The sequence below is a fragment of the Oryctolagus cuniculus genome, chromosome 21, assembly GCF_964237555.1.
Source record: "Oryctolagus cuniculus chromosome 21, mOryCun1.1, whole genome shotgun sequence".
NCBI classification, from domain to species: Eukaryota; Metazoa; Chordata; class Mammalia; order Lagomorpha; family Leporidae; genus Oryctolagus; species Oryctolagus cuniculus.
In genome coordinates this window covers 22,138,700-22,165,929 of record NC_091452.1, presented here as the reverse complement: position 1 = coordinate 22,165,929, position 27,230 = coordinate 22,138,700, and the positions used below count along the sequence as shown (strand labels likewise).

The 27,230-nt window shown below is 46.1% G+C and overlaps 1 protein-coding gene across 2 annotated transcripts in view; it reads left to right on the top strand.

The window, feature by feature from the left end:
* CHEK2 (checkpoint kinase 2) overlaps positions 1 to 27,230 on the top strand; it is a 48,967-nt gene that overhangs the window by 13,358 nt on the left and 8,379 nt on the right. The window contains exons 5-14 of one of the 2 annotated variants that reach the window (XR_007911928.2): positions 3,135 to 3,225; positions 8,421 to 8,529; positions 11,757 to 11,810; positions 15,487 to 15,548; positions 19,309 to 19,408; positions 22,691 to 22,777; positions 25,158 to 25,321; positions 25,541 to 25,656; positions 25,770 to 25,869; positions 26,681 to 26,766. Coding sequence is in view for 1 of the 2 variants with exons in the window: in XM_051826647.2 (XP_051682607.1) it covers positions 3,135 to 3,225; positions 8,421 to 8,529; positions 11,757 to 11,810; positions 15,487 to 15,548; positions 19,309 to 19,408; positions 22,691 to 22,777; positions 25,158 to 25,321; positions 25,541 to 25,656; positions 26,681 to 26,766 (869 nt within the window). In the remaining variant the exon portion in view is untranslated. The remainder of the gene's footprint in view (positions 1 to 3,134; positions 3,226 to 8,420; positions 8,530 to 11,756; positions 11,811 to 15,486; positions 15,549 to 19,308; positions 19,409 to 22,690; positions 22,778 to 25,157; positions 25,322 to 25,540; positions 25,657 to 25,769; positions 25,870 to 26,680; positions 26,767 to 27,230) is intronic. The other variant, XM_051826647.2, reaches the window with a different exon arrangement.

Here is a 27,230-nt window from a genome sequence, read left to right as displayed (position 1 = left end):
TGGTAAGATTTAAAATTTACTCTTAGCAATTTTCAAGAATACAGCACATTTTTAACTTTACTGCAGTCTTCTTGTTGTGCATTAGATATCTTGATCATTTCTCTTTTGAACAAAGATAGACCTGACTGATAGTCTGAGGACTAACTTTGGCCTATGGATGGTTTTAGGCACTCACTGGATATTTATAATTTTTAAAAAGATTTTATTTATTTATTTGAGAGGTAAAGTCACAGAGGTAGAGATGGAGAGAAAGGTCTTCCATCCACTGGTTCACTCCCCAAATGGTCAGAATGGCCAGAGCTGGGCCCATCCAAAGCAGGAGCCAGAAACTTCTGGGTCTCCCATGCAGGTGCAGGGGCCCAAGTGCTTGGGCCATCGTCCACTGCTTTCCCAGGCCATAGCAGAGAGCTGGATCAGAAGAGGAGCAGCTGGGACTAGAACCAGCGCCCATATGGGATCCTAGCACTGCAGGCAGAGGCTCAGCCCACTATACCACAGCGCTGGCCCCCGATATTTATAATTAAAATATATTTAGTTATTTATTTGAAATTATAACTTTAAAAAAGATGTACTTATTTATTTGAAAGCCAGAGTGACTCAGAGCCAGGGAGAGACAGATCTTCCGCATTTACTGGCTCATTCTCCAAATGCAGGGCGGGGCTAGGCCAAAATCAGGAGCTGGGAATTCCATCCCGGTCTCCCACGTGGGTGGTGGGGCCCATATTACTTGGAACATCATCTCTTGCCCCTCAGGTGCCTTGGCAAGAAGCTGGACTGGAAGTGGGGAGTAGCCAGGTCTCAAACTAGGCACTTCGATATGGGATGTGGGCGTGCCAAGTGGCAGTTTAACTTGTAATTCTGCCCCTGGTATTTATAATTTTACCATGACAATCCAGATTTCTTTGAGAAGTTGGAAATTTGGCCCAGTGAGCCTACAGATCTACTTGGGGCTCTGCAGGCACTGAGTGGATAGATGCTGCCTCTTTTATTTTATTTTATTTATTTATTTATTTATTTTTTGACAGGCAGAGTGGACAGTGAGAGAGCGAGAAAGAGAGAAAGATCTTCCTTTGCCGTTGGTTCACCCTCCATGGCCGCCGCGGCTGGCGCACTCGGCTGATCCGATGGCAGGAGCCAGGTACTTATCCTGGTCTCCCATGGGGTGCAGAGCCCAAGGACTTGGGCCATCCTCCACTGCACTCTCAGGCCACAGCAGAGAGCTGGCCTGGAAGAGGGGCAACCGGGACAGAATCCGGTGCCCCAACTGGGACTAGAACCTGGTGTGCCGGCGCCGCTAGGCGGAGGATTAGCCTAGTGAGCCGTGGCACTGGCCTAGATGCTGCCTCTTTTAAACAGGAGATGTGTTTCCCCATTCAGGTTCCTATGTCTCCTCATTGTCTTTTCTTTAAATAACATCATCACCTCTGCTTTAGATGGGCTGAATCACCCCCCCAAATGGCTGCAGTAGCAGGAGTTGGGCCAGGCTAAAGCCAGGCTAAAGCCACCTGGGTCTCTCAAGTGGGTGGCAGGAACCCAAGTTCTTAGGCTGTCTTCTGCTGCTTTCCCTGGCATGTTAGCAGGGAGCTAGATTGGAAGTGGAGCAGGCAGGATTCAAACCTGCACTCATGTGGGATGCCAGCTTTGCAGGTAGCTGCTTAACCTGTTGCATTGTGTGCTGAACCCTCCTCACTGTCTTCAACTCAACCCAGCCCGACTCTTTTACCTTACTTTCTTTCTTTTTTTTTTTTTTTTTTTTTTTTTTTTTTTTTTTAACAGAGTGGACAGTGAGAGAGAGAGAGAGACAGAGAGAAAGGTCTTCCTTTGCCGTTGGTTCACCCTCCAATGGCCACCGCAGCCGGCGGGCTGCGGCCGACACACCGCGTTGATCCGAAGGCAGGAGCCAGGTGCTTCTCCTGGTCTCCCATGGGGTGCAGGGCCCAAGCACCTGGGCCATCCTCCACTGCACTCCCTGGCCACAGCAGAGAGCTGGCCTGGAAGAGGGGCAACCGGGACAGAATCCGGTGCCCTGACCGGGACTAGAACCCGGTGTGCCGGTGTCGCTAGGCGGAGGTTTAGCCTAGTGAGCCACCGCGCCGGCTTACCTTACTTTCTTAGCTTGTGTGGGCAAACTGACTTTGTAGCCCTTGAGATGGACCTTGGCATTTGGGAGAAAACATCCCCAGAGTCCCTCAAATTCCCAGATTCTCAAGTTGCCACTGAGCACACAGATTCATAGACAGCCACAATCAGAGGCCCCGTTGTGGCTGGGTAGCCAGATCCAAGTCCCTCCTCAGGCAAGTTTGTGCCTCATGCATCCCAGCCCAGAATCAAATGTACTTTAGAGGGTTCAGATTGTGCCAAAGCCTGGATTTTTAAGTTTCTCTAGGGAGGTCAAATTCTGTCACCTGAAACCTGAGAAACTCAAGGGCCTTAACAATTTCACTCTTTCAACATTTTTAGGCACTTTCTGATTTACCCTTGATGATTTTGTAGAATTGAAATGTTTGATAAGTGATTGTTTTGATAAGTGGCCTTGGCCTATGTGGATGGTTAAATTTTGAAATAAGTAGTTTGTTGCTTCATGTGTGTGGTTTGTTTTTGTTTTTGAGATACATCCTGAATAATTGAGAAATAAATGGGATTTGCTTAGAAAGTGCTATTTATTGAACTTTATAATGAGGTTCAAGGTGGTTTGTGCTATTGAAAAAGAAACAGGTATAGAAAAGGAATAAATGACTGAGAGAAGATAATAATACTAGTGTGGTGACTTATGTTCTAATTTTTATTGGAATATTTACTTTCCTAGAACATTTTTCCAAGCTAAGGTCAATTGCTTTTTGGTTTTGTGCGTGATTATCTGCATGAGTACTTTGTGCAATTGATTAATATTTTGAGGTCAAGAAATAGGGAGAGCCGTGTGTGAAAGGTTTCCTGCACTATTATGGGAGCAATGCTGTGTATGCCCACTGAAGGCTGAAGACTCGAGGTTTTGCCAAATGCATTAACCTAGCTAAATACCTATAGTTTCTGTAGGGTTACATGTTAACTTGTCTTATATTCCATATGATTACTGAACTTTACTATTCTTTTTATTAAGTGAATTAAAGATTCATTTCTGCCTTTTTGTTCCTTAGTTTTTGTATTTTTTGACCTGACAGTAGATGATCAGTCAGTTTATCCTAAGGAATTAAGAGATGAATACATCATGTCCAAAACTCTTGGAAGGTAAATTATTTTTTTCTTACATAAATTGTACTTCAGTTTTTCCCACACATTTGTCATCAGTTAGTTTTTCATTCCTGGTTTTATGTTAGTCATTGTCTGTTTATAACATGTTTGTAAGGTGTATGTTTATGATAGGAGTGTCATTGGTTTCTCTGATAATGATCAATGGAAATGAACGGTGTTTTTTTTTTTTAAGATTTATTTATTTGAAAGGCAGAGTTACAGAGAGAGAGAGAAGGAGAGACAGAGAGAGAGGTCTTCCATCTGCTGGTTCACTCCCTAAATGGCTACAACGGCCAGAACTGGGCCAGGTCAAAGCCAGGAGCCAGGTGCTTCTTCTGGGTCTCCCCTCTGGGTGCAGGGGCCCAAACATTTGGGCTGTCCTCCGCTGCTTTCTCAGATGCAATAGCACAGAGCTGGATTGGAAGTGGAGCAGCCAGGACTCTAACTGGCATCCATATTGGATGCTGGTGCTGCAGACTATGCTTAACCCACCATACCACAACGCTGGCCCCTGGAAATGAACTTTTTTTTTTTTTTAAGATTGATTGATTTATTTGAAAGGCGCAGTTACAGAGAGAGAGAGAGGGAGAGAAATAGAGAGAGAAAGATCTTCCATCTGCTGGTGCACTCACAAAATGGTTGTAAAGGCCAGGGCTGGGCCAGGCCGAAGCCAGGAGCCTCTTCCAGATCTCGCACATGGATGACAGGGGCCCGAGTTCTTGGGCCATCTGCTGCTGCTTTCCCAGGCACAGTAGCTGGGAGCTGGATCAAAAGCAGAGCTGCTGGGATTTGAACTGGCACTCCTGTGAGATGCTGGTATTGCAGGCTGTGGCAAGCTTAACTTGCTGTGTAGCATGCTGGCACTGGGTGATAACTTTTTTTTAAATCTATTTTATTTATTTGAAAGAGTTACAGAGAGAGATAGAGAGAGATCTTCCATCTTCTGGTTTACTCCTCAAATGGCCGCACTGGCTGGAGCTGAGCTGATCTGAAGCCAGGAGCCAGGAGCTTCTTCCGGATCTCCCACCTGAGTACAGAGGCCCAAGCACTTGGGCCATCCTCTGCTACTTTTTCAGGCACATTAGCAGGAAGCTGGATCAGAAGTGGAGCAGCTGGAACTTGAACTGGTGCCCATACGGGATGCTGGCGCTATAGGTCAGAACTTTAACTTGCTGCCTCACAACATCGGCCTCTGGTGATAAAACTGTTTAAAAGCAGTTTTATTGTGATGTACTTCACACTCCATACAATTTACTTAAAGTGTGCAATTTAAGGATTTTTAGTATATTTGCAGAGTTGTAAAATCATCAGTCGGAATCAGTTTTAGAACATTGTATCAGCTCCTGACAACACAGAGTCATTGCTTTTCTGGGATGTGCATAATTTGTGCCATCCTGGGATGTGAAGTGAAACTGAAAATTGAGTGTGAACTCGGGCAAAGTTCCTGAAATTTTTGGTCTTAGGGCCCCAAATAGCTTTTGTTTTTACATTGCCTAAATCTGTTGATACTTATTGTGTTAAAAATTTGGGAAATTTTTGTATTACTTCATTAAACTAGCTACATGTTAAAAGAAGTAGCATTGTTGATTAAAAATTACTTGAAAAAGTTGCTGAGAGAGGAGGTGTTTCTCTTTAAAATAACTGTAGCCCACACTGGAGTTCCTGGGTTTTATTCCTCACTCTTGCTCCTGACTCCAGCTTCCTGCTAATGTGGACTGGTGATGGCTCAAGTAGTTGGATTCCTTCTACCCTTAGCACATACCAAATACAAAAATCAACTCAAAGTGGAATAAAGAATAAAGTGTAAGAGGTAAATCTAAAAAATTCTTGGAAGAAAATCGGGTCCACTCTGAATTACCTTGCATTTGGCAATTTTTTTTTAAAAGATTTATTTATTTATTTGAAACTCACAGTTAGAGGGAGGGAAAGACAGAGACATAGAGAAAGAATCTTCCATCTGCTGGTTCACCCCCTACATGACTGCAATGGCCAGGACAGGGCCAGGCCAAAGCCAGGAGCTAGGATCTTCATCTGGCTCTCCCTTGTGGGTGCATGGGCCCAAGTACCTGGGCCGTCCTCTGCTGCTTTGCCCAGGCCATTAGGAGGGAGCTGGATTGAAAGTAGAGCAGATGGGACACAAACCGGTGCCCATATGGGTGCTGGCACTGCAGCTGGTAGCTTTACCCACTGTGCCACCATGCTGGCACCTGGTATTGTTTTCTGAAATAGAACAATAAGAATACCAGCAATGAAAGAAAAAAAAAATAGATAAATTAGACTTCATCAACATGAATAACTTTTGTACATCAGAAAACTATCAAGACAATGAAAATATAACCCGTAGCACTTAAAAATCTTTCAAATCATATATCTGATAAAGATCTATATGCAAAATAGGTAAAAATTGCTAGGGGCTGCTGCCTGCAGTGCCAACATCCTATATGGGCACTGGCTCGAGTTCCTGCTGCTCCACTTCCGATCCAGCTCTTTGCTATGACCTGGGAAAGCAGTTGAAGATGGCCTCGCACGGGAAGCTCCTGGCTCCTGGCTTTGGACTGATGCAGCTCCGACCATTGCAGCCATCTGGGGAGTAAACCAGCGGATGGAGGATCGCTCTTTCTCTGCCTCCTCTTCTCTCTCTCTGTAACTCTGACTTTCAAATAAATAAATAAATCTTAAAAAGAAAATTACTAAGACTCAACAACAAAGAGAACCAACCTCCAATTTTAAAATGGGCAAAGTCCTTGAGTAGACATTTTTCCAAACACATACAGATGGCCAAAAATCCCATCAAAAGATGTTCAGCATGATTAGTCATTAGGGAAATGCAAATGAAAACCACAGTGAAATACCACTTCACACCTACCCACTAGGATGACCAAAAGGAGCACAAAATAAATGTTGGTGAGGTTGCTAAGAAATTAGAGCCCCATACACTGCTTGTGGGAGTGTACAGTCATGTAGCTACTTGGAAAACAGCATGATCTGAAAGTTAAATGCAGACTTAAATGACCGAGACATTTTCCTCCTATGTATATATACTCATTTATGTATGTTAAATTGAAAACAGATATTCAAACAAAAACTTGTACATGAATACTCATAGCAGCTCTGTTCCCAATGACGAAATCTAGTCGTCTATTTTTTTCTTTATTTGCTTTGTGCTTTTGGTGTGATTTTCAAGAAATTATTCACAAAAGATAGAAACATCCCAAATAAATGTCCATCAAGAAATGAATGGGAGAAGGCATTTAGCCTAGTGCTTAACATGCCTGTGCCCCAGACTGGAATGTCAGGATCTGAGTCCTGGCCCTGGCTTCTGACTCCTGCTTCCTGCTAATGCACACCCTGGGAGGCAGCGGTGTTTGCATTCCTGTCATCCATGTGGGAGACCTGGATTGTGTTCCCAGCCCCAGCTTTGGCTCCGGCCCAGCCTTTCCCTTTGCAGGCAATTGGATATTGAAACGGTGAATGGGAGATTTTTGTTTCTCTGTCTCTTTTCTGTCTCTGTCTCTCAAATTAACAAATAGATTGTTTTGGTTTCATGGGTGAAGTAGTGGCCTGCGATGCTGGCATCCCATATGAGAGCTGGTTCAAATCCTGGTTGCTCCCCCTTCGATCTGGCTCCCTGCTGTTGTGCCTGGGAAAGCCGCAGAGGATGGCCCAAATGCTTGGGCCCCTGCACCCACATTGGAGACCCGGATGAGACTTCTGGCTCCTGGCTTTGGTCTGACCCAGTCCTGGCTGTTGTGGCCATTTAAGCAGTGAACCAGCAGATGGAAGATCTGTATACTGAACTGTATACTTTCACATTCCTATAGTGATAAATTTTATGTAATTTTAGAGTATATATACTTTTTTAAAGTTTTATTTACTTATTTGAAAGGCAGAGTAACAGGGAGAGACAGAAATAAAAAATTTTTTTAAAGACTCAGTTTACTTGAAAGTCAAAGTTACAGAGGCAGGGGCAAAGAAAGAGACAGGGAGGTCTTTCATCCTCTGGTTCACTACCCCAGATGGCTACAATGGCCAAGCTGAGCTGATCTGAAGCCAAGAGCTAGGAGCCAGGAGCTTCTTCCGGATTTCCCATGTGGTGCTGGGGCCCAAGGACCCAGGCCATAGCAGAGAGCTGGATCAGAAGTGGAGCAGCCGGGACATGAACCGGTGCCCATATGGGATGTTGGCACTGTAGGCGGCAGCTTTACCAGTTATGCCACAGCGCTGTCCCCAGAAATAATTTTTTAAAAAAGATTTATTTTATTTGAAAGGCAGAGTTACAGAGAGGGGTCTCTTCTGTCTGCTGGTTCACTCCCTAAATGGGCATGACTGCCGGGACTGGGCCAGGACAGGCCAAAGCCAGGAGCCTGAAACTCCATGCAGGTCTCCCACATGAGTGGCAGGATTCCAAGTACCTGGGCCATCCTCCGCTGACTTCCCAGGCACATCAGCAGGGAGCTGGATGGGAAGTGGCATGGCTGGAACTCAAACCAGCGCCCATGTGCGATGCTGACGTTGCAAGCTGCTACTTAACCTGATAGCCACAACCCTGGCTGAGGGAAGGGGGAGAGAGAAACACAAGAGAGCACGCTAGAAAGCGAGAGCGCGCTCTCTTCCATCTGCTGTTTTACTCTGTAAACGCCTGCAACAGCTGGGGCTGGGCGAGGCTGAAGCCGGGAGCCAGGACGTCCATCTGGGCCTCCGATGTGGTTGGCAGGGACCGAAGTACTTGAGCCGTCACCTGCTGCCTTCCAGAGTCTGCATTGGCAGGAAACTGGAATCAGGAGCTGGAGCCAGGACTCAAACCCAGGTACTCCTATACGGGGTGCTGGGATCTCAAGTGCTAGGCCAAATGCAAGCCCTTGGGTACTCATTTTTCACCAAGAAAGACTGCGGATGTTTCTCTGACCTCTGAGATAAGTGATTCTTTGTGCCGTTCTGAGAGTGTTATGAAGAACTGCAGTAACACTTAAGCCTGTATCACTCAACTCAGAAGTGGAATTTGGAGCTGACCCAGGGTTGTTGGATGTCCCACAACCAGTCAGGCCCTTGACCTTCACATAGATGGGATTTTACTTGTCCTCTGGATCCAGGGTCAAGGGAAGGACCATCTTTCACTTGCAGTACTCCAGGCTGACGCGGGAGCGCTGGGCTGGTGCTGAAAACATCCTGACAGTCGCTGCTTTTCCCTCTAGTGGTGCCTGTGGAGAGGTGAAGCTTGCTTTTGAAAGGAAAACGTGTAAGAAAGTAGCCATAAAGATCATCAGCAAAAGGAAGTTTGCTATTGGCTCTGCGAGAGAGGTTGTAAGTACCTGAGTTTGTGGCTACTCACCTATTACACTTTTCCACGACTTTCCAAAGACTCTTTTTTCAAAAAAAATTATTATTTATTTTCATCTGCTTGAAAGGCACATATACATACACACACACACATATATATATATACACATATACATATGTGTGTGTGAGAGAGAAAAACAGAGAGATATCTTTTTTTTTTTTTTTTTTTTTGACAGGCAGAGTGGATAGTGAGAGAGAGAGACAGAGAGAAAGGTCTTCCTTTTTGCCGTTGGTTCACCCTCCAATGGCCGCCACGGCTGGCGCACTGCGGCCGGTGCACCGCGCTGATCCAAAGGCAGGAGCCAGGTGCTTCTCCTGGTCTCCCATGGGGTGCAGGGCCCAAGCACTTGGGCCATCCTCCACTGCACTCCCTGGCCACAGCAGAGAGCTGGCCTGGAAGAGGGGCAACCGGGAAAGAATCTGGTGCCCCGACCGGGACTAGAACCCGGTGTGCCGGTGCCGCAAGGTGGAGGATTAGCCTAGTGAGCCGTGGCGGCGGCCAAGGTATCTTCTGTCTGCTGATTTACTTCCCAAATGCCTGCAGCAGTCAGGGTTGAGCCAGATCAAAGCCAGGAGCCCAGAGCTTCTTCTATGTAGGTGCAGGGGCCCTAGGACTTGGGCCATCCTCTGCTGCTTTTCCAGGCACAGTAACGGGGAGCTGGATCAGAAGTAGAGCAGCTGGAACTCGAACCCGTGCCCATATGGGATGCTGGCGTTGCAGACTGTTGTTTAACCTATTGTGCCACAGCATCGGGAAGACCTAATGCTCAGACATGAGAATTCATGAACATCAAAGAACATAGAAAATTCTTGAGTATCTTGGGTTAATCTAGAAATTCTTGTAGCTTCTTTGTTTCTAAAAATATTTGGTTGTACATCTACACAGCAGGAAATTTTTTTTCTCCTTCAAGTTCAAAGTTGTTACAAGACTTCTTAACAATAATTGAGAGAGGAGGAAGAAATAAAAAAGCCACTCACAATGCCACCACTGTAACCTCACAGCTGTTTCCAGTTTTCCTATTCCTTTTAGTCTTTGTTCATATGAATTCATGTTTTTAGATGGTTGAAATCGTGTCGTGTATACAGATTTGTATTCTGCCTTTCCACATATGTATTACAGCATACACTTTGCCCTCCAACATCTTTTCTGATGATTGAGTCTGCATTTCATAAACTCGGCCTTGATTTTCTCAGCCTTCCCCCTGCTTGATCCTTGCGACGATTTCCAGTACTTTGCTGAGTCATGTAGCAATGGATAGTGTCGTAATTATAGATATTTACATTTTAGTTAAATTATTAACAGTCTTTCTACCTAGTAGCTATTCGTTTTACCATACTTTCTGTACTGCACATTTTCTGTAAGGGTGAGATGGCCAAATGTAGTGGTCTTTTCACAGATGACCCAAGAAAGGAATGTGAAACCCAGCCCCTAATCACACTTCCCTTTGTGGCCAGCTGTTTCTGCCTATTATGCCTTAACATTCTTTTAAGATCTTTTTCCCTCCTGGACAATGCCATGCTCACTTCGCAGGAGGGGTTTCCTGTGTTCACTGTGTTATAAATCTTTCCCCCTGTGATTCTGAACTTCATTTTGGGGAGAAGAAAATTATCTATCAGATTGTTCGAAGCCTGGAGTAAATGTTTACCTCTTGATTTCATTCTCTGAATCATACCGGACTCTTTTTTGAACCCCTCTCTTATCAGAGTATTTACACACTGGCTTGGTAATGAGTTTAGTGGCTCACAGGAAAAGGCAGGCTTTTAAAATTAAACATCTGGCTTTCTTAGCCACGTCCATTTTACATAAATGTGTAATTCTATACCCTCTTTGTGGAGGGTGTAGCCTGAGAGGTTAACTTACTCAAATCCTCCTTCCTTTTGGAATTGTAACAGCACAGCTTCAGTCCCCTGCAGCTTCCTCTCATCAGAGCCTCAGCAAACACCTGGATGGCAGCCTGAAGTTCAAGTTGGAACCTTTGCCTGTATCTGCTCTATTATTAGAGATTTGACTTTTTTTTTTTTTTTTTAACAGATTTATTTCTTTGTGGAAAGGCAGAGAGAGGGAAAGGGAGAGATAGAGGTCTTCCATTTGCTGGTTTACTCTCTCAGTGCCCACTACAGGCAGATCTGAGCCAGGACTGAAGCTAGGGGCCAGGAATTCCATCCAGGTCTCCCACATGGATGGCAGGAGCCCAAGTGCTTGGGCCATCTTCCACTGCCTTCCTAGGTCGTTAGCTAGAAGCTGGATTGGAAGCAAAAGAGCCAGACTTGAATCGGCACTCTGATATAGGATGCTGGTGTCACAAATAGCAGCTTAACCTACTGTCATAACACCGGCCCCGACATGTTCTTCGTGCGGTTGAATTAGACATCTTCTTGTCCATAATTTTTATCACTTTTATAAATATAAATGGTCCCATAGCTAATGACAGGTATTGCTTACTAGTTAACTAAAATAAGCTAAAAAATTGTGAAAATACACTTGTTTCTGATTGTGGGAACTGGGTGAGTGGCATCCCTTCTCCAAGCCTCAGTTAAGTGAGGGTAATTGTAGAATTCAGTTCTTTTGGGGATTCTGAGGCTTATGTGAGATAATCCTAAATAAATAAAGAGTGGGACTGGCATTGTGGTACAGTGGGTTAGCTGCCACCTGAAATACCAGTGTCTCATGTGAGCACTGGTGTGAGTTCCTGGTGATCTGCTTCCAGTCCAGCTCCCTGCTGGTATACCTGGGTGAGCAGCAGCAGATGGCCCAAGTACTTGGGTTCCTGACACACATGTGGGAGACTCGGTTGGAGTTCCAGGCTCCTGGCTTTGGCCTGACCTGGCACAGACTGTTGCAGTCATCTGGGGAGTGAACTAGTAGATGGAAGATTCTTTCTCTCAACTGCCTTTCAAATAAATAACTGGTTTTTTTTTTTTTTTTTTTTTCAAGTAAAGAACTTGGCCCAGGGCTTGATGATTGACTGAATGCTCACTATTTGCCAAGTGCTTTGAAAGTAATTTTAATGGCTTATTTAATTCATTGACCCCTAGGTCTTCATTTCTTTGGATGAATAGAGTTGGGTTTGGAACTTAGGCAGGTTTTCTCAAATGTTTAACTCTATTTATGAAATATTGGCTATTATTGTTCTTGTTAATAACTAGTATTATTCTTATTAATAACTTCTGCATTATTCTGCTTATCTAAGGACCCGGCTCTCAATGTTGAAACAGAAATAGAAATTTTGAAAAAGCTGAATCATGTAAGTATTGCCACAAAATATGCCCCAGACTTAAATTTATTTATCTTGTAATATGGGAAAAATAAATCATTTCAATGTAATAGACCTAGTATTTAACCTGGGTTTCTTAATTCGTGTGTGTGTGTGCACAAGTGCCTATCAGTTATTTAGCTGTGAAGAATTTTACCTCCAAATTTTGAGAGGTCAATACTGTATAAAGATTTCTTTCTTTCTTTTTTTTTGAGAGGTAGACTTACAGACAGAGAGAGGGGCCCAAGCACTTGGGCCATCTTCTACTGCTTTCCCAGGCCATCTCAGAGAGCTGGAGCAGAAAAGGAGCAGCTGGGACATGAACCAGTGCCCATATGGGATTCTGGTGTAACAGTTGGAGGCTTAGCATACTGTGCCATAGCACCGGCCCCCAAGATTTCATAACTAAATAATTATGTCTTTCCATTGAGTTAGTTCTTGACCAAAAGGCATAGTAATTCGATCTCAAATGGACTTGACAAACTGAGTACACATGCTAATTTTAGTAATTTTGGTTTAATCTGAAGTTTCAGCACCTTTAAATACCTTTTATTTGGAGTAATCTAAATAAATCCAAGGGTACCCAAGAAGTATGACAACATCCTTTATATCAAGTGGTCTCAGTGACTTTGTTGGATGTACATAGTTTTTAACATTTTTGTGCAATGATGATTTGGAGATCATCATTGAAAGTGATGTCTAATTTTTTTTTTATTTTTATTTTTTATTTGACAGAGTTAGACAGTGAGAGAGAGAGAGACAGAGAGAAAGGGCTTCCCTCTGCTCGTTCACCCTCCAAATGGCCGCTACAGCTGGCTACGCTGATCCGAAGCCAAGAGCCAGGTGCTTCCTCCTGATCTCCCATGTGGGCGCAGGGACCCAAGCACTTGGGCCATCCTCCACTGCTTTCCCAGGCCACAGGTGAGAGCTGGATCAGAAGTGGAGCAGCTAGGACTCGAACTGGAGCCCATATGGGATGCTGGCACTGTAGGTGGCAGCTTTACCTACTACGCCACAGCGCTGGCCTCCCTGCTTTCTTTTAATTCCCTTGCAACTTATTCCTCCTCCCTGAACTCCACCAGGTGCTTTTTCTAAGAGATTGGGAATCTCTTTAAAGAGAGGAATACTGGGGCTGGCATTGTGGCGCATGGATTAAGCCACTGCCCATGCTGCCAGCATCCCATGTGAGTACCAGCTCATGTCCCAGCTGCTCCACTTCTGATCCCGCTCCCTGCTAACATGCCTGGGAAAGCAGCGAAAGATGGTCCAAGTGCCTGGACGCCTGCCACCATTGTGGGAGACCTGGATGGAGCTCTAGGTTCCTGGCCTCATCCTGGCCCAGGCTGTTGCAGTCATCTGGGAAGTGAACCAATTGATGGAAGATCTCTGTGTCTGTGTCTGTCTCTGTCTCTCCCTCTCCCTCTCCTTCCCTCCCTCCCTCCTTGTCTCCTCTGTGTAACTCTATGACTGTCAAACAAATAAGTAAATCTGTAAAGAAAAAAAAAAAAAGGAATGCTATAATTTTCTGGGTGTGATTGCAACAAACATACCCTAAGATAAACACTTAGAATTCTTAATTTCTTGGCAGTTTGGCATATGGAACACATGAGTGAGTTTTTCTTTTTCTTTTTTTTTTTTTTAAAGGTTTTTTTTATTTATTTGAAAGTCAGAATTAGAGAGAAGAGACAGAGTAAGAGATCTTCCATCTGCTGGTTCACTCCCCAAATGGGAAGCCAGGAGCTTCTTCCTGGTTTCCCACATGGGTGCAAGGGCCCAAGAACTTGGGACATTTTCTGCTGCTTTCTCAGGTACATTAGCAGGGAGTTGGATTGGTAGTGGAGCAGCTGGGACTTGAACCAGCACCCCTAGGGGATGCCAGCGCTGCAGGTGGCAGCTTAACCTGCTGCACCACAGTACCAGCCTGCCTTCTGTCACCACCTCACTTTTTTTTTTTTTTTAACCACATATGTGGATCACCAAACAAATATTGTTTTACTGCTTGTTTCTGAGCCTTATAAAAATGACCCTGTACTCTTAGAGGTCGTTTGTGACTTGCCTTTCCACGGGGCATTCTGCTTCTGTGGTTTGTCTGTATTGGGGAAGCAGTTTGTCTTGGGAAGGGCCCACCTAAGAGTCTTCATCAGAATGCGGAACATGATGAGATTTGCTCTGGGGGCCGGTGTTGTGGCACAGGAGGTTAATTCACTACTTCCAGTGCCCACAGCTGTAAGGGAGTGCAGGTCAAGACCTGACTATTCTGTTTCCCATCTAGTTTCCTGCTAATGTGCCTGGGGAGGCAGTGGAAGATGGCTCAGCTTCTTGGGCCCCTGCCACTCAAGTGGGAGACCTGGATGTAGTTCCTGGCTCCTGGATTCATCCTGGCTCAGATCTGGCTGTTGGAGCCATCTGGGGAATGTGAATCAGCAGATGGAAAATGTCTCTCTGTCTCTCTTTCACTCTATGTTGTCCCTTCATATCAATCAGTCTTTAAAAAACCCAAAGATACTGTTCTTCACTTGGCTGGGACCCAGCTCCTATCCAACCTAGAAAGCTGGTCACCTCTTGTTTACAACAAAACACGGAAGGAAAGAAGGAAGGGAGGGAGGGAGGGAGGAAGGAAGGGAGGGAGGGAAAGAAAAGAAATTTGCTTTATATGAAGATTACTGGCAAGTTGTTATTCCCCCTTTTAATTTAAGACCTGAAACTCTTGTAGCAGCTCTCTTTTTGGCTCTGTGAGCTTAGTCCTGCATGCTGGGCTGTGTATCCCTGAAGCGCAATCACCCAATCAATCATTCAAGCAATCCTGGCCTGGACATGGCTGTTGCAAGCATCTGGGGAGTGAGCCAATGGATGGGAGATTTCTCTTTCTGTCGCTGGGCCTCTCAAATAAAGTTAAATAAATAAATAAAAATTTAAAATTAGGATTTCTCCTTGCCTTTGAAATAGTAGAGTCCAACTGTGCTCTGGTTCCAGTTGCCTGGAGCTGAATAACACTGCTGTCTGGCAATGTGGCTGGTTTCCCCACTTGTCTTGTTTGTTTGCTTGTTTCTTTCTTTCTTTTTTGAAGATTTATTTTATTTATTTGAAACCAGAGCTAGAGAGAGAGGGAGAAATCTTCAGTCTGCCGGTTCACTCCTCAAATGGCTACAGCAGCCAGCCTGGGCCGGGCTGAAGCCAGGGGTCCAGAATTCTATAGCGTTTCACACGTGGGTGCAGGGGCTCAAGCACATGGGTCATCTTCTGTTACTTTCCCTGCTGGATTGAAAGCAGAGCAGCCAGGATTCAAACTGGGGTTCTGATATGCTGTGCCAGTGTTATACCACAATGCCAGCCCCTCTGTGAGCTTTTTGAAGGCTCCTTATATGTATATATTTCAAAATATTTTGCGCCAAAATCCATTTATCTTTTAGTTCTGTGTTTCCATGAACTTTCTGAAGTGCCCTTGTTTGAAATTGTCGCTCATCAACTTGGGGTGGAAGGTTTCTTGCCTGTTCTGAGGAGTCAGCTAGATTCTCTCCTGCCTTTTCCCCAGTTGAACTTCAAAGCCTGCTAAAGCAGGGGGCCAGATGCCCTTGGCCTTCAGACCCCTCCATTCAGATGTCCCAAGTTTACTGCTGTGTACTCCTGGAAGTTTCTCACTACTTTTCCTTTTTCCCTTCTTTTTTAGCCTTGCATCATCAAGATTAAAAACTTTTTTGATGCAGAAGATTATTATATTGTTTTGGAATTGTAAGTAGCAAACTTCTTAAATTTGTCATTCCATTTAAATCTGTACAAGCCAGCTAAGAATTGAATGTAGGCTTGTCTTTCATGTTAGGGACCCTAAACGGATATATATGCATATGGGACCACAAAGTGTGTGTGTGTGTGTGTGTGTGTGTTGGGAGAGAGGTTTGTATCCATTCTTAAAACCCTGCAATGTTTCTGTAGACAGATAGTCTTGGATTCCAGGCCCTGTCTGAGGCCTGCTTTTTTTTTTTTTTTTTTTTTTTTTTTACAGGCAGAGTGGACAGTGAGAGAGAGAGACAGAGAGAAAGGTCTTCCTTTGCCGTTGGTTCACCCTCCAATGGCCACCGCTGCTGGCACGCTGCAGCTGGCGCACCGCGCTGATCCGATGGCAGGAGCCAGGTGCTCCTCCTGGTCTCCCATGGGGTGCAGGGCCCAAGCACTTGGGCCATCCTCCACTGCCTTCCTGGGCCACAGCAGAGAGCTGGCCTGGAAGAGGGGCAACCGGGACAGAATCCAGTGCCCCGACCAGGACTAGAACCCGGTGTGCCGGCGCCGCTAGGCGGAGGATTAGCCTAGTGAGCCGCGGTGCTGGCCCTGAGGCCTGCTTTTGTACATTTCTCTGCAGGTAGCTAGCTCACTGTCTGTTAGCAGAGATTGGTGAGGAGAACAGTGGTAAGCAATGTAGCAAGATTTCGTGGGGTAGGGCATCCGACAGAACAGATGGGACAGAATCCGAGAGAGATTGCACAGTCACTCAGACTGGGGAAGGCAAGGTTACATGGTTAAATGGAGAGAACAACTCACAGGCCAGGCAGGCAGCTCAGCAGAGAGCTGAGTGCTGAGCACATGTTCTGTATTCAGGTTGGGGCTTATAAGAGAAAAGGGTCCAGTTCTGCCCACTGTCCCCCCCGCCCCCAAAGGAGTATGAATTAGGTAAAATTCCTCCTAAGCTTCACTACTCTGTGCCATCAGACCAGGGAGCCCACCTGGCACAGGGCAGAGGTTGCACCCCTAGGGTGCCTGCCTTGGAGGTTTTATTATGTTATCAAGCGCGGCAACCCATCTCGGGGGGAAGGGCTGAGACCGCCTCTACAGTTATCAGGGCCTGGGCGGGACTTTGAAGCGTAGAATCCTGGGCTGTTTCCAAGGGGAGCTTCTGCAGATGCTGTTTTCCTCAGGCCCCTCTCACACACACAGGCTAATTTCTAACTTTCTACTTAACATGTCCATAGGTGGGTTTGCTCCATTTCTCCGTCTTGTTTAGTGTTAAGTGGGGATAATAATGATACCTCCGTGCCCAGAGTACTTGGGAGGATTGCATGCCCCGAGCCCAGGAAAGCCTCAGCAGAGGACCTGGCGCACCTAGGCCCCCACTCAGTGGGTTGATGTCATTATTTTGAAACACCTGCCTGAGTGGATCATTCTGCTCAGACTCACGGGACCAGGGTGCATAGTGGCACCAAGTATCTTTTAATGTCTTGCTAGTTTATTCAGTGGCCATAGCATTTCATCTTATTTGGTGTGACTGAAACAATTTCCTGCCTTCTTGCTGGAAGACATCTGTCTTGATGTCCACTCTGACGTAAATATGCAGGGTTTCTCTGAGTGTCAGGCAGGAGGCTTTTTGCTACTGGGTGGCAAACAGCAGCTGTGCAGGTTGACCATTATGGTTATGTAGACAATAAGCAGAGCCTGGGTCATACATAGCTCTAGGGGAGACTCTTGGCCTTTGTGTTGCCTAAGGGAATGTCTGTTTCCCTGACCATATCCAGGTAACCCAGCTGAATGACATTGATAATAATACAATAACAGGGCCAGCGCCACGGCTCACTAGGCTAATCCTCCGCCTTGCGGCGCCAGCACACCAGGTTCTAGTCCCGGTCAGGGCGCTGGATTCTGTCCCGGTTGCCCCTCTTCCAGGCCAGCTCTCTGCTGTGGCCCGGGAAGGCAGTGGAGGATGGCCCAAGTGCTTGGGCCCTGCACCCCATGGGAGACCAGGAGAAGCACCTGGCTCCTGCCTTTGGATCAGCGCGGTGCGCCAGCCACAGCGCGCCGGCCGCAGCAGCCATTGGAGGGTGAACCAGCGGCAAAGGAAGACCTTTTTCTCTGTCTCTCCCTCTCACTGTCCACTCTGCCTGTCAAAAAAAAAAAAAAAAAAAAAAAGTTTAATACAATAACAGTAGCTGATGCTCATTAAGCACCTCCTACAATCCCAGTACTGCTGTGAGCATTTTCCATGGATTGACTCCCTGGTCAATTTCTTACAGATTATGGGTGGGTTGGTGTTTTTACCCCCACTTTAAGGAATGGGAATCGCAGAGGGATGGCATAATCTTGTGGAGCACCTACACTGTGCCAGTTGCTTTACCTACATCAATTTCTTAATTTTTATAAACTATTGCAGAAGATGATATCAAACCCATTACTTAAGGTCACAGAGGGTCAATAGCTTCCCCAAAGCACCATAGCTGAGCAGTGGTAGAGTTGAGGTTCAGACCCCAGTTATCTGATTGTTTTTTTTTTAAGATTTGTTTATTTTTATGAAAGGCAGAGTTGTGTTGGGGGGAGATGAGATCTTCCATCTGCTGGTTCTTTCCTCAGATTGCTGCAACAGCTGGGGCTGGGTCTGTCATGTGGGTAATAGGAACCCAACTACTTGTGTTAGGTAGGAAGTTAGAGATTAGCCCATGTGTGAGGGGCCTCAGGAGAACAAAGTTTCTTCAGAAAAGAATGCAATAGCCTCTGTGGCAGCCCAGTATTTGCACTTCAAAGTCCTGCCCAGACCCTGTTGACTTTCCAGGTGGTCCCAGCCCTGCCCCCAAGGAAAATTCCCCAGGACAGTTCTCTCTCCTTAGCACCAAATGGGTTACCTGGCCTGTTAACATGGAGCAATAAAACCTTTACAGGCAACCCTGGGGAAGCTCCTCTGCCCAGGCCTGGAGGACTCCCCAAAACTGGAGAGGAACTTTCCTAATTTATACTCAGCAAACCCTTTTCCTGGAGGAGAAGGGGGAGGAGTAAAGAGAGACAGCAAGGAGAACCTTTGATCAGCTCTCCACGCTCTGCTGAGCAGCCTGCCTGGCCTGCCAGGTGCATTCTCTCCATTTAACCATGGAACCTCGCTTTCCCCCACTCTGAGTGACTGGGCCCTCTCTCTCCTGTCCCTTCCATTCTGATGGATGCCCTGTCCCCAACAAAACCTCGCTACTCTGCCCTCTGTCTCACGCCTGAATTTTTTCTTGCGTGTGAAGACAAGAACCCCACCACACCTTTCCACTAACACTTGGGCCATCCTCTCCTGCTTTCTCAGGCACATTAGCAGGGAGCTAGATTGGAAGTGAAGCAGTCGGGACTTGAACTGGTGCCCATTTGGGATTCTGGCTTTGCACTTGATGGTTTAAATGGCTGCCCCACAGTGCTGGCTCCCACTTGTCTGATTTTAAGTTCTTGCTTTGCTTTTCTGTGTCAGTTTCAGAGTCACCTAAGGCTCACGATAAACATGCAAATTCCTGGGCCTCCTCTCTCACCTATGGATTAGGATTTTTGTAAAGACCCCTAAGTGTTTCTAATGCCCATTTCCTTTCATCTTATTCTTTGTTTCCAACCAGGACATCTGATTGTGAATGGGGCTTTAAACACAAGGAGTGGAGAGTGAATAGAAATGGCAACTGTTTGCATGTCTCAGTGAGTTTGCTTGTTACTTTCTTCCATCCCAGTTCCCCTCCAGGAGTGAACCTGCTGCTCTTCTTGTGTGTTTCAGAATGGAAGGAGGAGAGCTGTTTGAGAAGGTGGTGGGGAACAAGCGCCTGAAAGAAGCCACCTGCAAACTCTACTTTTACCAGATGCTCTTGGCTGTGCAGGTGAGAGGAGCCTCTTTATTTATTTTTCTTTCTTTTTTTTTTTTAATTTTTTTTTAAATTTTTTGACAGGCAGAGTGGACAGTGAGAGAGAGAGAGACAGAGAGAAAGGTCTTCCTTTGCCGTTGGTTCACCCTCCAATGGCCGCCACGGCCAGCGCACCGTGCTGATCCGAAGGCAGGAGCCAGGTGCTTCTCCTGGTCTCCCATGCGGGTGCAGGGCCCAAAGACCTGGGCCGTCCTCCACTGCACTCCCTGGCCACAGCAGAGGGCTGGCCTGGAAGAGGGGCAACCGGGACAGAATCCGGCGCCCTGACCGGGACTAGAACCCGGTGTGCCGGCGCCGCAAGGCGGAGGATTAGCCTAGTGAGCCGCGGTGCCGGCCTGATTTTTCTTTTTTTGACAACCTACTTTCAGAAAAATTAAACGGAGAAGCCCAGAGACCGGATTAAAACGCTGAAAGAAGAGTATCTGTGTGTTTGTTGTTCTGTTCTTGGCAAAAACATCGCACCCTTTTGACTCAGATGAAAAAGCTCTCACTGTGAAGTAAGACACACTTAAGAAAGGGAATGAAAGAAATAAACACAGGGTCCCGTGTCTCCTCTCTGAAGCTTGGACATATTTCTAGAGGGTCACTGAACACTAGGTCTGCCTGATCCTTGTACACGTGGCCCTTAACTCTCAGAGTGGAAGCTGGGATGGTCTGAGGGCAAGGCTGGCAGAATTGGGGTGCTTCTGACAGACAGGTTGTTTCTCCATGGCTTGGTGCTAGTGTCACAGAACCAGGACAGGCTCACTTCTTAGGGAGTAGAAATCAACACCTCCACCAGAGAGGCTGTCATATAAAGTAATTGATTTGCAGCAAGTAAGGAGACCACGGGAATCATTTTCAAAGCAGGGACTTTGCAGGAAGAGGGAAATGGGTATCTTTTATTTTTGGGGAAAATGAATATGTAAGAGGAGGAGTGTTTTTTTTTTTTTTTTAAAGAGATTTATTTTATTTATTTGAAAGAGTTATAGAGAGAGAGAGAGCCAGAACAAAAGAGAGGTCTTCCATCTGCTAGTTCACTCCCCAAATGGCTGCAATGGCCAGAGCTGAGCTGATCCAAAGCCAGGAGCCAGGTACTTCTTCCTGGTCTCCCATGCGGGTGCAGGGACTCAAGCACTTGGGCCATCTTCCTTTTTTTTTTTTTTTTTTGACAGGCAGAGTGGACAGTGAGAGAGAGACAGAGAGAAAGGTCTTCCTTTTGCCGTTGGTTCACCCTCCAATGGCCGCCGTGGCTGGTGCACTGCGCTGAACTGGTGGCAGGAGCCAGGTACTTATCCTGGTCTCCCATGGGGTGCAGGGCCCAAGCACTTGGGCCATCCTCCACTGCACTCCCTGGCCACAGCAGAGAGCTGGCCTGGAAGAGGGGCAACCGGGACAGAATCCGGTGCCCCGCCCGGGACTAGAACCCGGTGTGCCTGTGCCGCAAGGCGGAGGATTAGCGTAGTGAGCCACGGCACTGGCCATTGGGCCATCTTCCACTACTGTCCCAGGCCACAGCAGAGAGCTGGATTGGAAGAGGATCAGCTGGGACTTGAACCAGCGCCCATATGGTATTCTGGTGCCACAGGCCAGGGCTTTAATCAGCTACGCCACAGCGCCGGCCTTGAAAAGTTCTTGTCATCACATGTAGCCAAGCTCATGCAGGCGTAGTTTGGAACATGTTCCAACATACATTGTTATGGTCATATAAAGCTTAGACTCCTCCTGGAGCAGAGATCTTAGCATTAGAAGACCCATCAGTCCGGGTGTTGTCCTTGGCAGTAAGGTCTAGACCAGTTCAAGACGGCTGGGGATTGCATCTCTCACCAGACGTCACTGAAAACTTGGAAAACAGCTTTGGAAAGCATTGGGTGCTTTGGAAGCCTTAGGGTTTGGAAGTAGAAGTGAATCACCAATAAAGAATTCTGAGTGCTCAGGGCCTTCGCCAGATGGTAGGTGCTCTCTGCAGTTGCAGCACCCTGGTAACTGCATTCACGGGTGGGTAGGGCAGGTGTCCAGCCTCCTCTTTCCTGGTCAGTGAAAGTGTTGGATGGAGGAACAGCTGGTGGCCCTCTGCTGCAAGGATCTCCATTTCCCAAACCAAATCTAATCATGACGATTCCCTACCAAAGTCGTCTCTCTCTCTCTTTTTTGTTTTTTCCCCTTGAAGCCCCACTCCAAGTAGGAAGTGCAGTGATTGGGAGCAGTTCTTGTGTTAAGTGAGGACCGAGGGTCACTTTTCTGGGATTGGTCTGCCTGAGTTTGCCCTCTCTGAAGGTTTCACCAGATCAATTCCTGGTGGAAAATTTTGGGATGAATTTGGGATGAATTTTTGCTCCAGACCACAGGAAGATTGAAGTCCAGGAACATGAACCCTTTTTAATGGTATCACCCATCCAGTGTTTTATCTTCTTTTAGTTTATTCTTTCTCTTAGATTTTGCAACCTAGGTAATTAAAATGGGTTGGGAAGACATTGTGGGTGTGGGAATTTTTTTTTCCCCCCACAGGCAGAGTGGATAGTGAGAGAGAGAGACAGAGAGAAAGGTCTTCCTTTGCCATTGGTTCACCCTCCAATGGCCGCCACGGCTGGCGCACTGCGGCTGGCACACCGCGCTGATCCGAAGGCAGGAGCCAGGTGCTTCTCCTGGTCTCCCATGCAGGTGCAGGGCCCAAGCACTTGGGCCATCCTCCACTGCACTCCCTGGCCACAGCAGAGAGCTGGCCTGGAAGAGGGGCAACCAGGAAAGAATCCGGTGCCCTGACCGGGACTAGAACCCAGTGTGCCGGCGCCGCTAGGTGGAGGATTAGCCTATTGAGCCGCGGCGCCGGTGGGAAATTTTTAATTCCCAAAGAAATATGACATAGTATGTTGTTTGTGTGTGTTAATGTATAATATTATTCTCAACATTCAAATACATCATTTCTGGTGGAATTTCTATATTCACTTTAGTATATTATCAAAATACTTTGTGTCATTTAAATTTTTATTGAAATCCATTTTATATTTCAACAGATGCAAAGGGATGTTTATTATCTTAAGAAGTGAAATAAGAGGATTACTGTCCTAAGTCACTGTTCTCATTTTTGAACTTTTAAAATATTTTCTTGAAAACCCTTCCCCCCGCAGTTTTTTTTTGTATGATTTTGGAAAACATGGTTGTCTGGCTTCATTCAGCTGTAAGGTGCATGTGTTGGTAACTGTCTCTACTCACATACCTACTGCATACATCCAAGGTCATGCTCCCCTTTCTGTGTAGTATCTGCACGAAAATGGCATTATACATCGCGACTTAAAGCCAGAGAATGTACTGCTGTCATCCCAAGACGAGGACTGCCTTATAAAGGTAAGAAGTTCATGTTCTGGGTGGCCGATAAAGCACCACCTGCAGTGCCCGCATCCCACATGGGCGCCGGTTCGAGTCCCAGCTGCTCTACTTCCATCCAGCTCTCTGCTATGGCCTGGGAAAGCAGTGGAAGATGGCCCAAGTACTTGGGAACCTGTACCTGCATGGGAGACCTGGAAGAAGCTCCCGACTCCTGGCTTTGGATTGGCTCAGCCCCAGACGTTGTGGCCATTTGGGAAGTGAACCAGCCAATGGAAGACTTCTCTCTCTCTCTCTCTCTCTCTCTCTTGCTGCTGCTGCTGCTGCTACCTCTCTGTAACACTGCCTTTCAAATAAATAAGTAAATCTTAAAAAAAAAAAAAAGTTAATGTTCTGTAGGTGCCATTTCAGATTCCTTTTAGAAACTTTGAATTCTTCAGTAAAAGTGGGAGTGTAAAAATATTGAGAATCTGACTTTTCCACTCTTAACAGTTTCTTTCTTTCTTTTTTTTTTTTTACTTTGAAAGAGAGAGAGAGAATGTGTGTTGGTTAGTTAGTTATTCTCCCCAAATGCCTGCAACAGCCAAGGCTAGCCAATAACTCAATCTGAGACTCCAGCATGGTGGCAGGGACCCAAGTGCTTAAGCCATCACCACTGCCTGCCAAGGTGTGCATGAGTAGGAAGTTAGAATTGGGAGCAGAACCGGGCTCAAACCCAGGCACTCCAACATGGAATGTGGGCATCTTAGTCTCTGTGCTAAATGTCTGCCCCTTAGCAGTTATTTCGGAGACCTGGTAGTGTTGTTCCTATCTGGGTTCTAATGAGCATTTGTTAAGCTGCACTCTGTGTGTGTGTGTGAGAGAGAGAGAGAGAGGGAGAGGGAGAGGGAGAGGGAGAGGGAGTTCTAAATGGATGCATGGATTGCATTCCCTGCCTTTCCCTGCTTCTCAAATTTAGCTTCCATTTAGAATATTAGGATTTTAAAAAATACTGCCCCTCATGTAATCTGAAGGTGTTATCCAGGTGTAAGCATGCTTTTCTAAGCTCCCCAGGTACTCCATGGTGCAACAAGGCTTGAAAACATGGAGTCTAAGAACAATGTGTAGCCAGTTAAACTCCTAGACTGGGATAAGAGTGATACATTTTTTTAGAAGGTTACACAACACAGACAACTTCAGTCTTGAGATTCCTAGGCTGAGATATTTTTAAGTAAAATGTCTTTTTTCTCCTCCAAAATTGATTGATTTATTTGAAAGAGTTACAGAGACAGAAGGAGAAACAGGGAGAGGTCTTCCATCTGCTGGTTCACTCCTCATGTCACTGCAACAGCCTTCATTTGGGTCTCCCATGTGGGTGACAGGGTCCCAAACATTTGGGTCATCCTCTGCTGCCATTTCCAGCCCACTAGCGGGGAGCTGGATTGGCAGTGAAGCAGCTGGACTCGAAGCAGTGCCTATATGGGATGCTGTCATCTCAGGCAGTGGCTTTACCCGCTACACAACAACGTTGGACCCGAAATTAAATATCTGAACTTGCAAAGACATGATTTTGTATATTTCAGATTAGTGACAGATGTGAATTCTGTGATCCTAGAAACATTGCTTACATGGCTTTTAAAAATCATATATTTATTTTAAAGATTTGTTTTTATTTGTTTGAAAGGGAGAGTTAGAGGGAGAGACAGACTCAGAAAGAAATCTGTCTGCTGATTTACTCCCCAAATGGTCGCGATGACTAGACTAGCACAGGCCAAAGTCAGGCAGCTGGAACTCTATCTGGGTCTCCCCCATGGGTGGCATGGGCCCAAGTACCTGGGCTATCTGCTGCCTTCTCTGGCGCATTAGTGGGTAGCTGGATTGGAAGTGGAGCATCTGGGAGCAGCACTTGAACCTGTGCTCATATGAGATGCAAGCATTGTAGGTGGTGGCTTCACCTGCTGTGCTACAACAGTGGCCAAAAAGATATATTTATTTATTTGAAAGGCAGAGTGACAGAAAGAAGGAGAGACAGAAAAAGAGTGAGAAGGAGATCCTCCATCTGCTGGTTCATTCCCTATTGCCCCCCTGAACTGCCAGGGAAAAGCTAATACAAGCCAGGAGCCAGGAAATCTTGGATCTCCCAAATGGGTGGCAGGAATCCAAGTACTTGGGCCATCCATTGCCTCCCAGGTACGTTATGGGGAAGCTTTATTGGAAGTGCAGATAGCCAGGACTCAAATATGGGATAATATGGGTTGTGGATATCTGAAGCTGTGCCACAGCACCCTCCCTTACATGTCTTTTGGGACTGGCAGAGTCTGTTCATCAATACACACACAAACACATACACACACATGTGTATATATACTCTGTATAATATATGTTTATATTATTTGTTATTCCCTTTTGTGCTTATTTTTAGATTACTGATTTTGGGCAGTCCAAGATTTTGGGGGAGACCTCGCTCATGAGAACCTTGTGTGGTACCCCCACCTACTTGGCTCCTGAGGTTCTTCTGTCCATTGGGACAGCCGGGTATAACCGCGCTGTGGACTGCTGGAGCCTGGGCGTCATCCTTTTTATCTGGTAAGAAAAGCTTTCATTGCCTCACAGTCTGGTTGGAGGTGATTAGATGAAATCGTAAACTTGTTCAGATGGATTCCAGGTTTCATTGAGGTCACTTTTCAACCATGGATCTAAAGAAATACTTGATTTTTCATGGTAATGAAAAAGACATCCATATGTCCAAATGCCACTGAAAATGCCACTTGATTTCTTCTCCTTTCTCTTTCTGCCAATATTAAGCCTTAGTGGGTATCCACCTTTCTCTGAGCATAAGACGCAAGTGTCCCTGAAGGATCAGATCACCAGTGGAAAATACAACTTCATTCCTGAAGTCTGGGCAGATGTTTCAGAGAAGGGTATGGATACGAAAGGGTTAAGAGTCTGTGGTTTGCCAAAATGTGTGTGTGCTGTGGTGGGAGCTTCTTTTCAAATTCTATGATATGTTTTCTCCTGTCAATTCTGTTCTTAGCTTCTAGTGTTAGTTTTGCACCACTTGAAAAGCAGAGGAATTTTATTCTAAGAGCCTGGGCTCAAGTCCTGGATCTGCATAGCTGTTTGGCCTTAGGCAGGTAACTTAACCCCTCCCAGTCCCCATTGTCTTTATTTGTCAACTGGGCCCTTAATAACCCTTACTTTAGAGGCCTTTTATAAGGCTTAAGTATCCTTTATACAAGTGCCTGTTTCCCAGTTGAGTGAGCAAAATAATAAGTAACTCTTCAGTTGCAAAGTTTCCTTTAAGTAGTGTAAAAGCCAGATGCCATTGTATTTTATAACTTAAAAGTGCAACCTTGTAATTCCCTGAAGAAGAAGTAGAGAATGAAAACTAAATGTCAAACAATGTAACCTAGGTGATTCTGTTAAATGTCGGAATGTTTAAGGAATAGCATTGTTGGGGTAGATAAACCAGCCTGGAACTGTTGATTGCTGGAGTAGTTCTTTTCCAACAAGGCTGCAGTTCCAGGGAGCCTCTTTCTGGTTTAGGAACTGGCAGCATCAGCCCCTGGGTGAGAGAGAGAGAGAGAGAGCGCGCGAGAGCGAGCTGGCTATGCATCCTGAGTTTCTTACAACTGGGTGAAAGTTCAGCTGTAATTAGTTTTGAACTTGAGTCCAGTAACAGGGAACAGGAGCTGAGAGGTTGTAATGTCCCAGAAGGGAGACACAGGGAGTATCATTATCAACCCAGGTGTTCAGAGTAGAGTACTTTGGACACTGGGAGTGAGGAGGAACAGGGGCCCTGCCCACCGTTCTGCTGACTCCATGGTGATCTCAGACCCTCTCTCTTTCTGGATGGTGGCCTGTAACTCTGGTATACTTTAATATTGCTGATTCCATGTATTGATCCTTTTCACTGTGCTCTGCCCAATTATCTTGTTGCTTTAGCTCTGGACCTCGTCAAGAAGTTGTTGGTAGTGGACCCAAAGGTGCGTCTTACAACAGAAGAAGCTTTAAATCACCCTTGGCTTCAGGTTGGTGTGGGGCAATTTTTGCTAGCATAAAATACATGGAGGGCCCTCAAATGGCAGAGAGAGAGAGAGAGAGAAAGAAGAAGGAGGAGGAAGAGGAGGAAGAAGAGGACAGAAACACATTTGTTTCCTTCGGTCTGTTCAATTATTTTAGATCAAGCTGTAGGTAATAGGTAGGGTGTGGTTGTATGTATATTTGTGGCATGTAATCTCTGTGCTATTATTGAGGCTGTTGGATGGACAAGCACTTTATGGCTTATTCCAGCCCCACTTGGCTGCCCTGAGTCTACATTTGGCTCTGTTCCTTTGAGAGATTTCTCTGGCTCCACCCTTAACAATACTCCACCCCCACCCCCCCACCCCATTCCCTGCCGTCCCAGGATGGGTGGGCTGCATTCCAGCCATCAGCAGCCTTGAATCTGGGAACCTGGGGGAGGTGGAGGAGGGTTGACTTCCTGGGGGAGAAT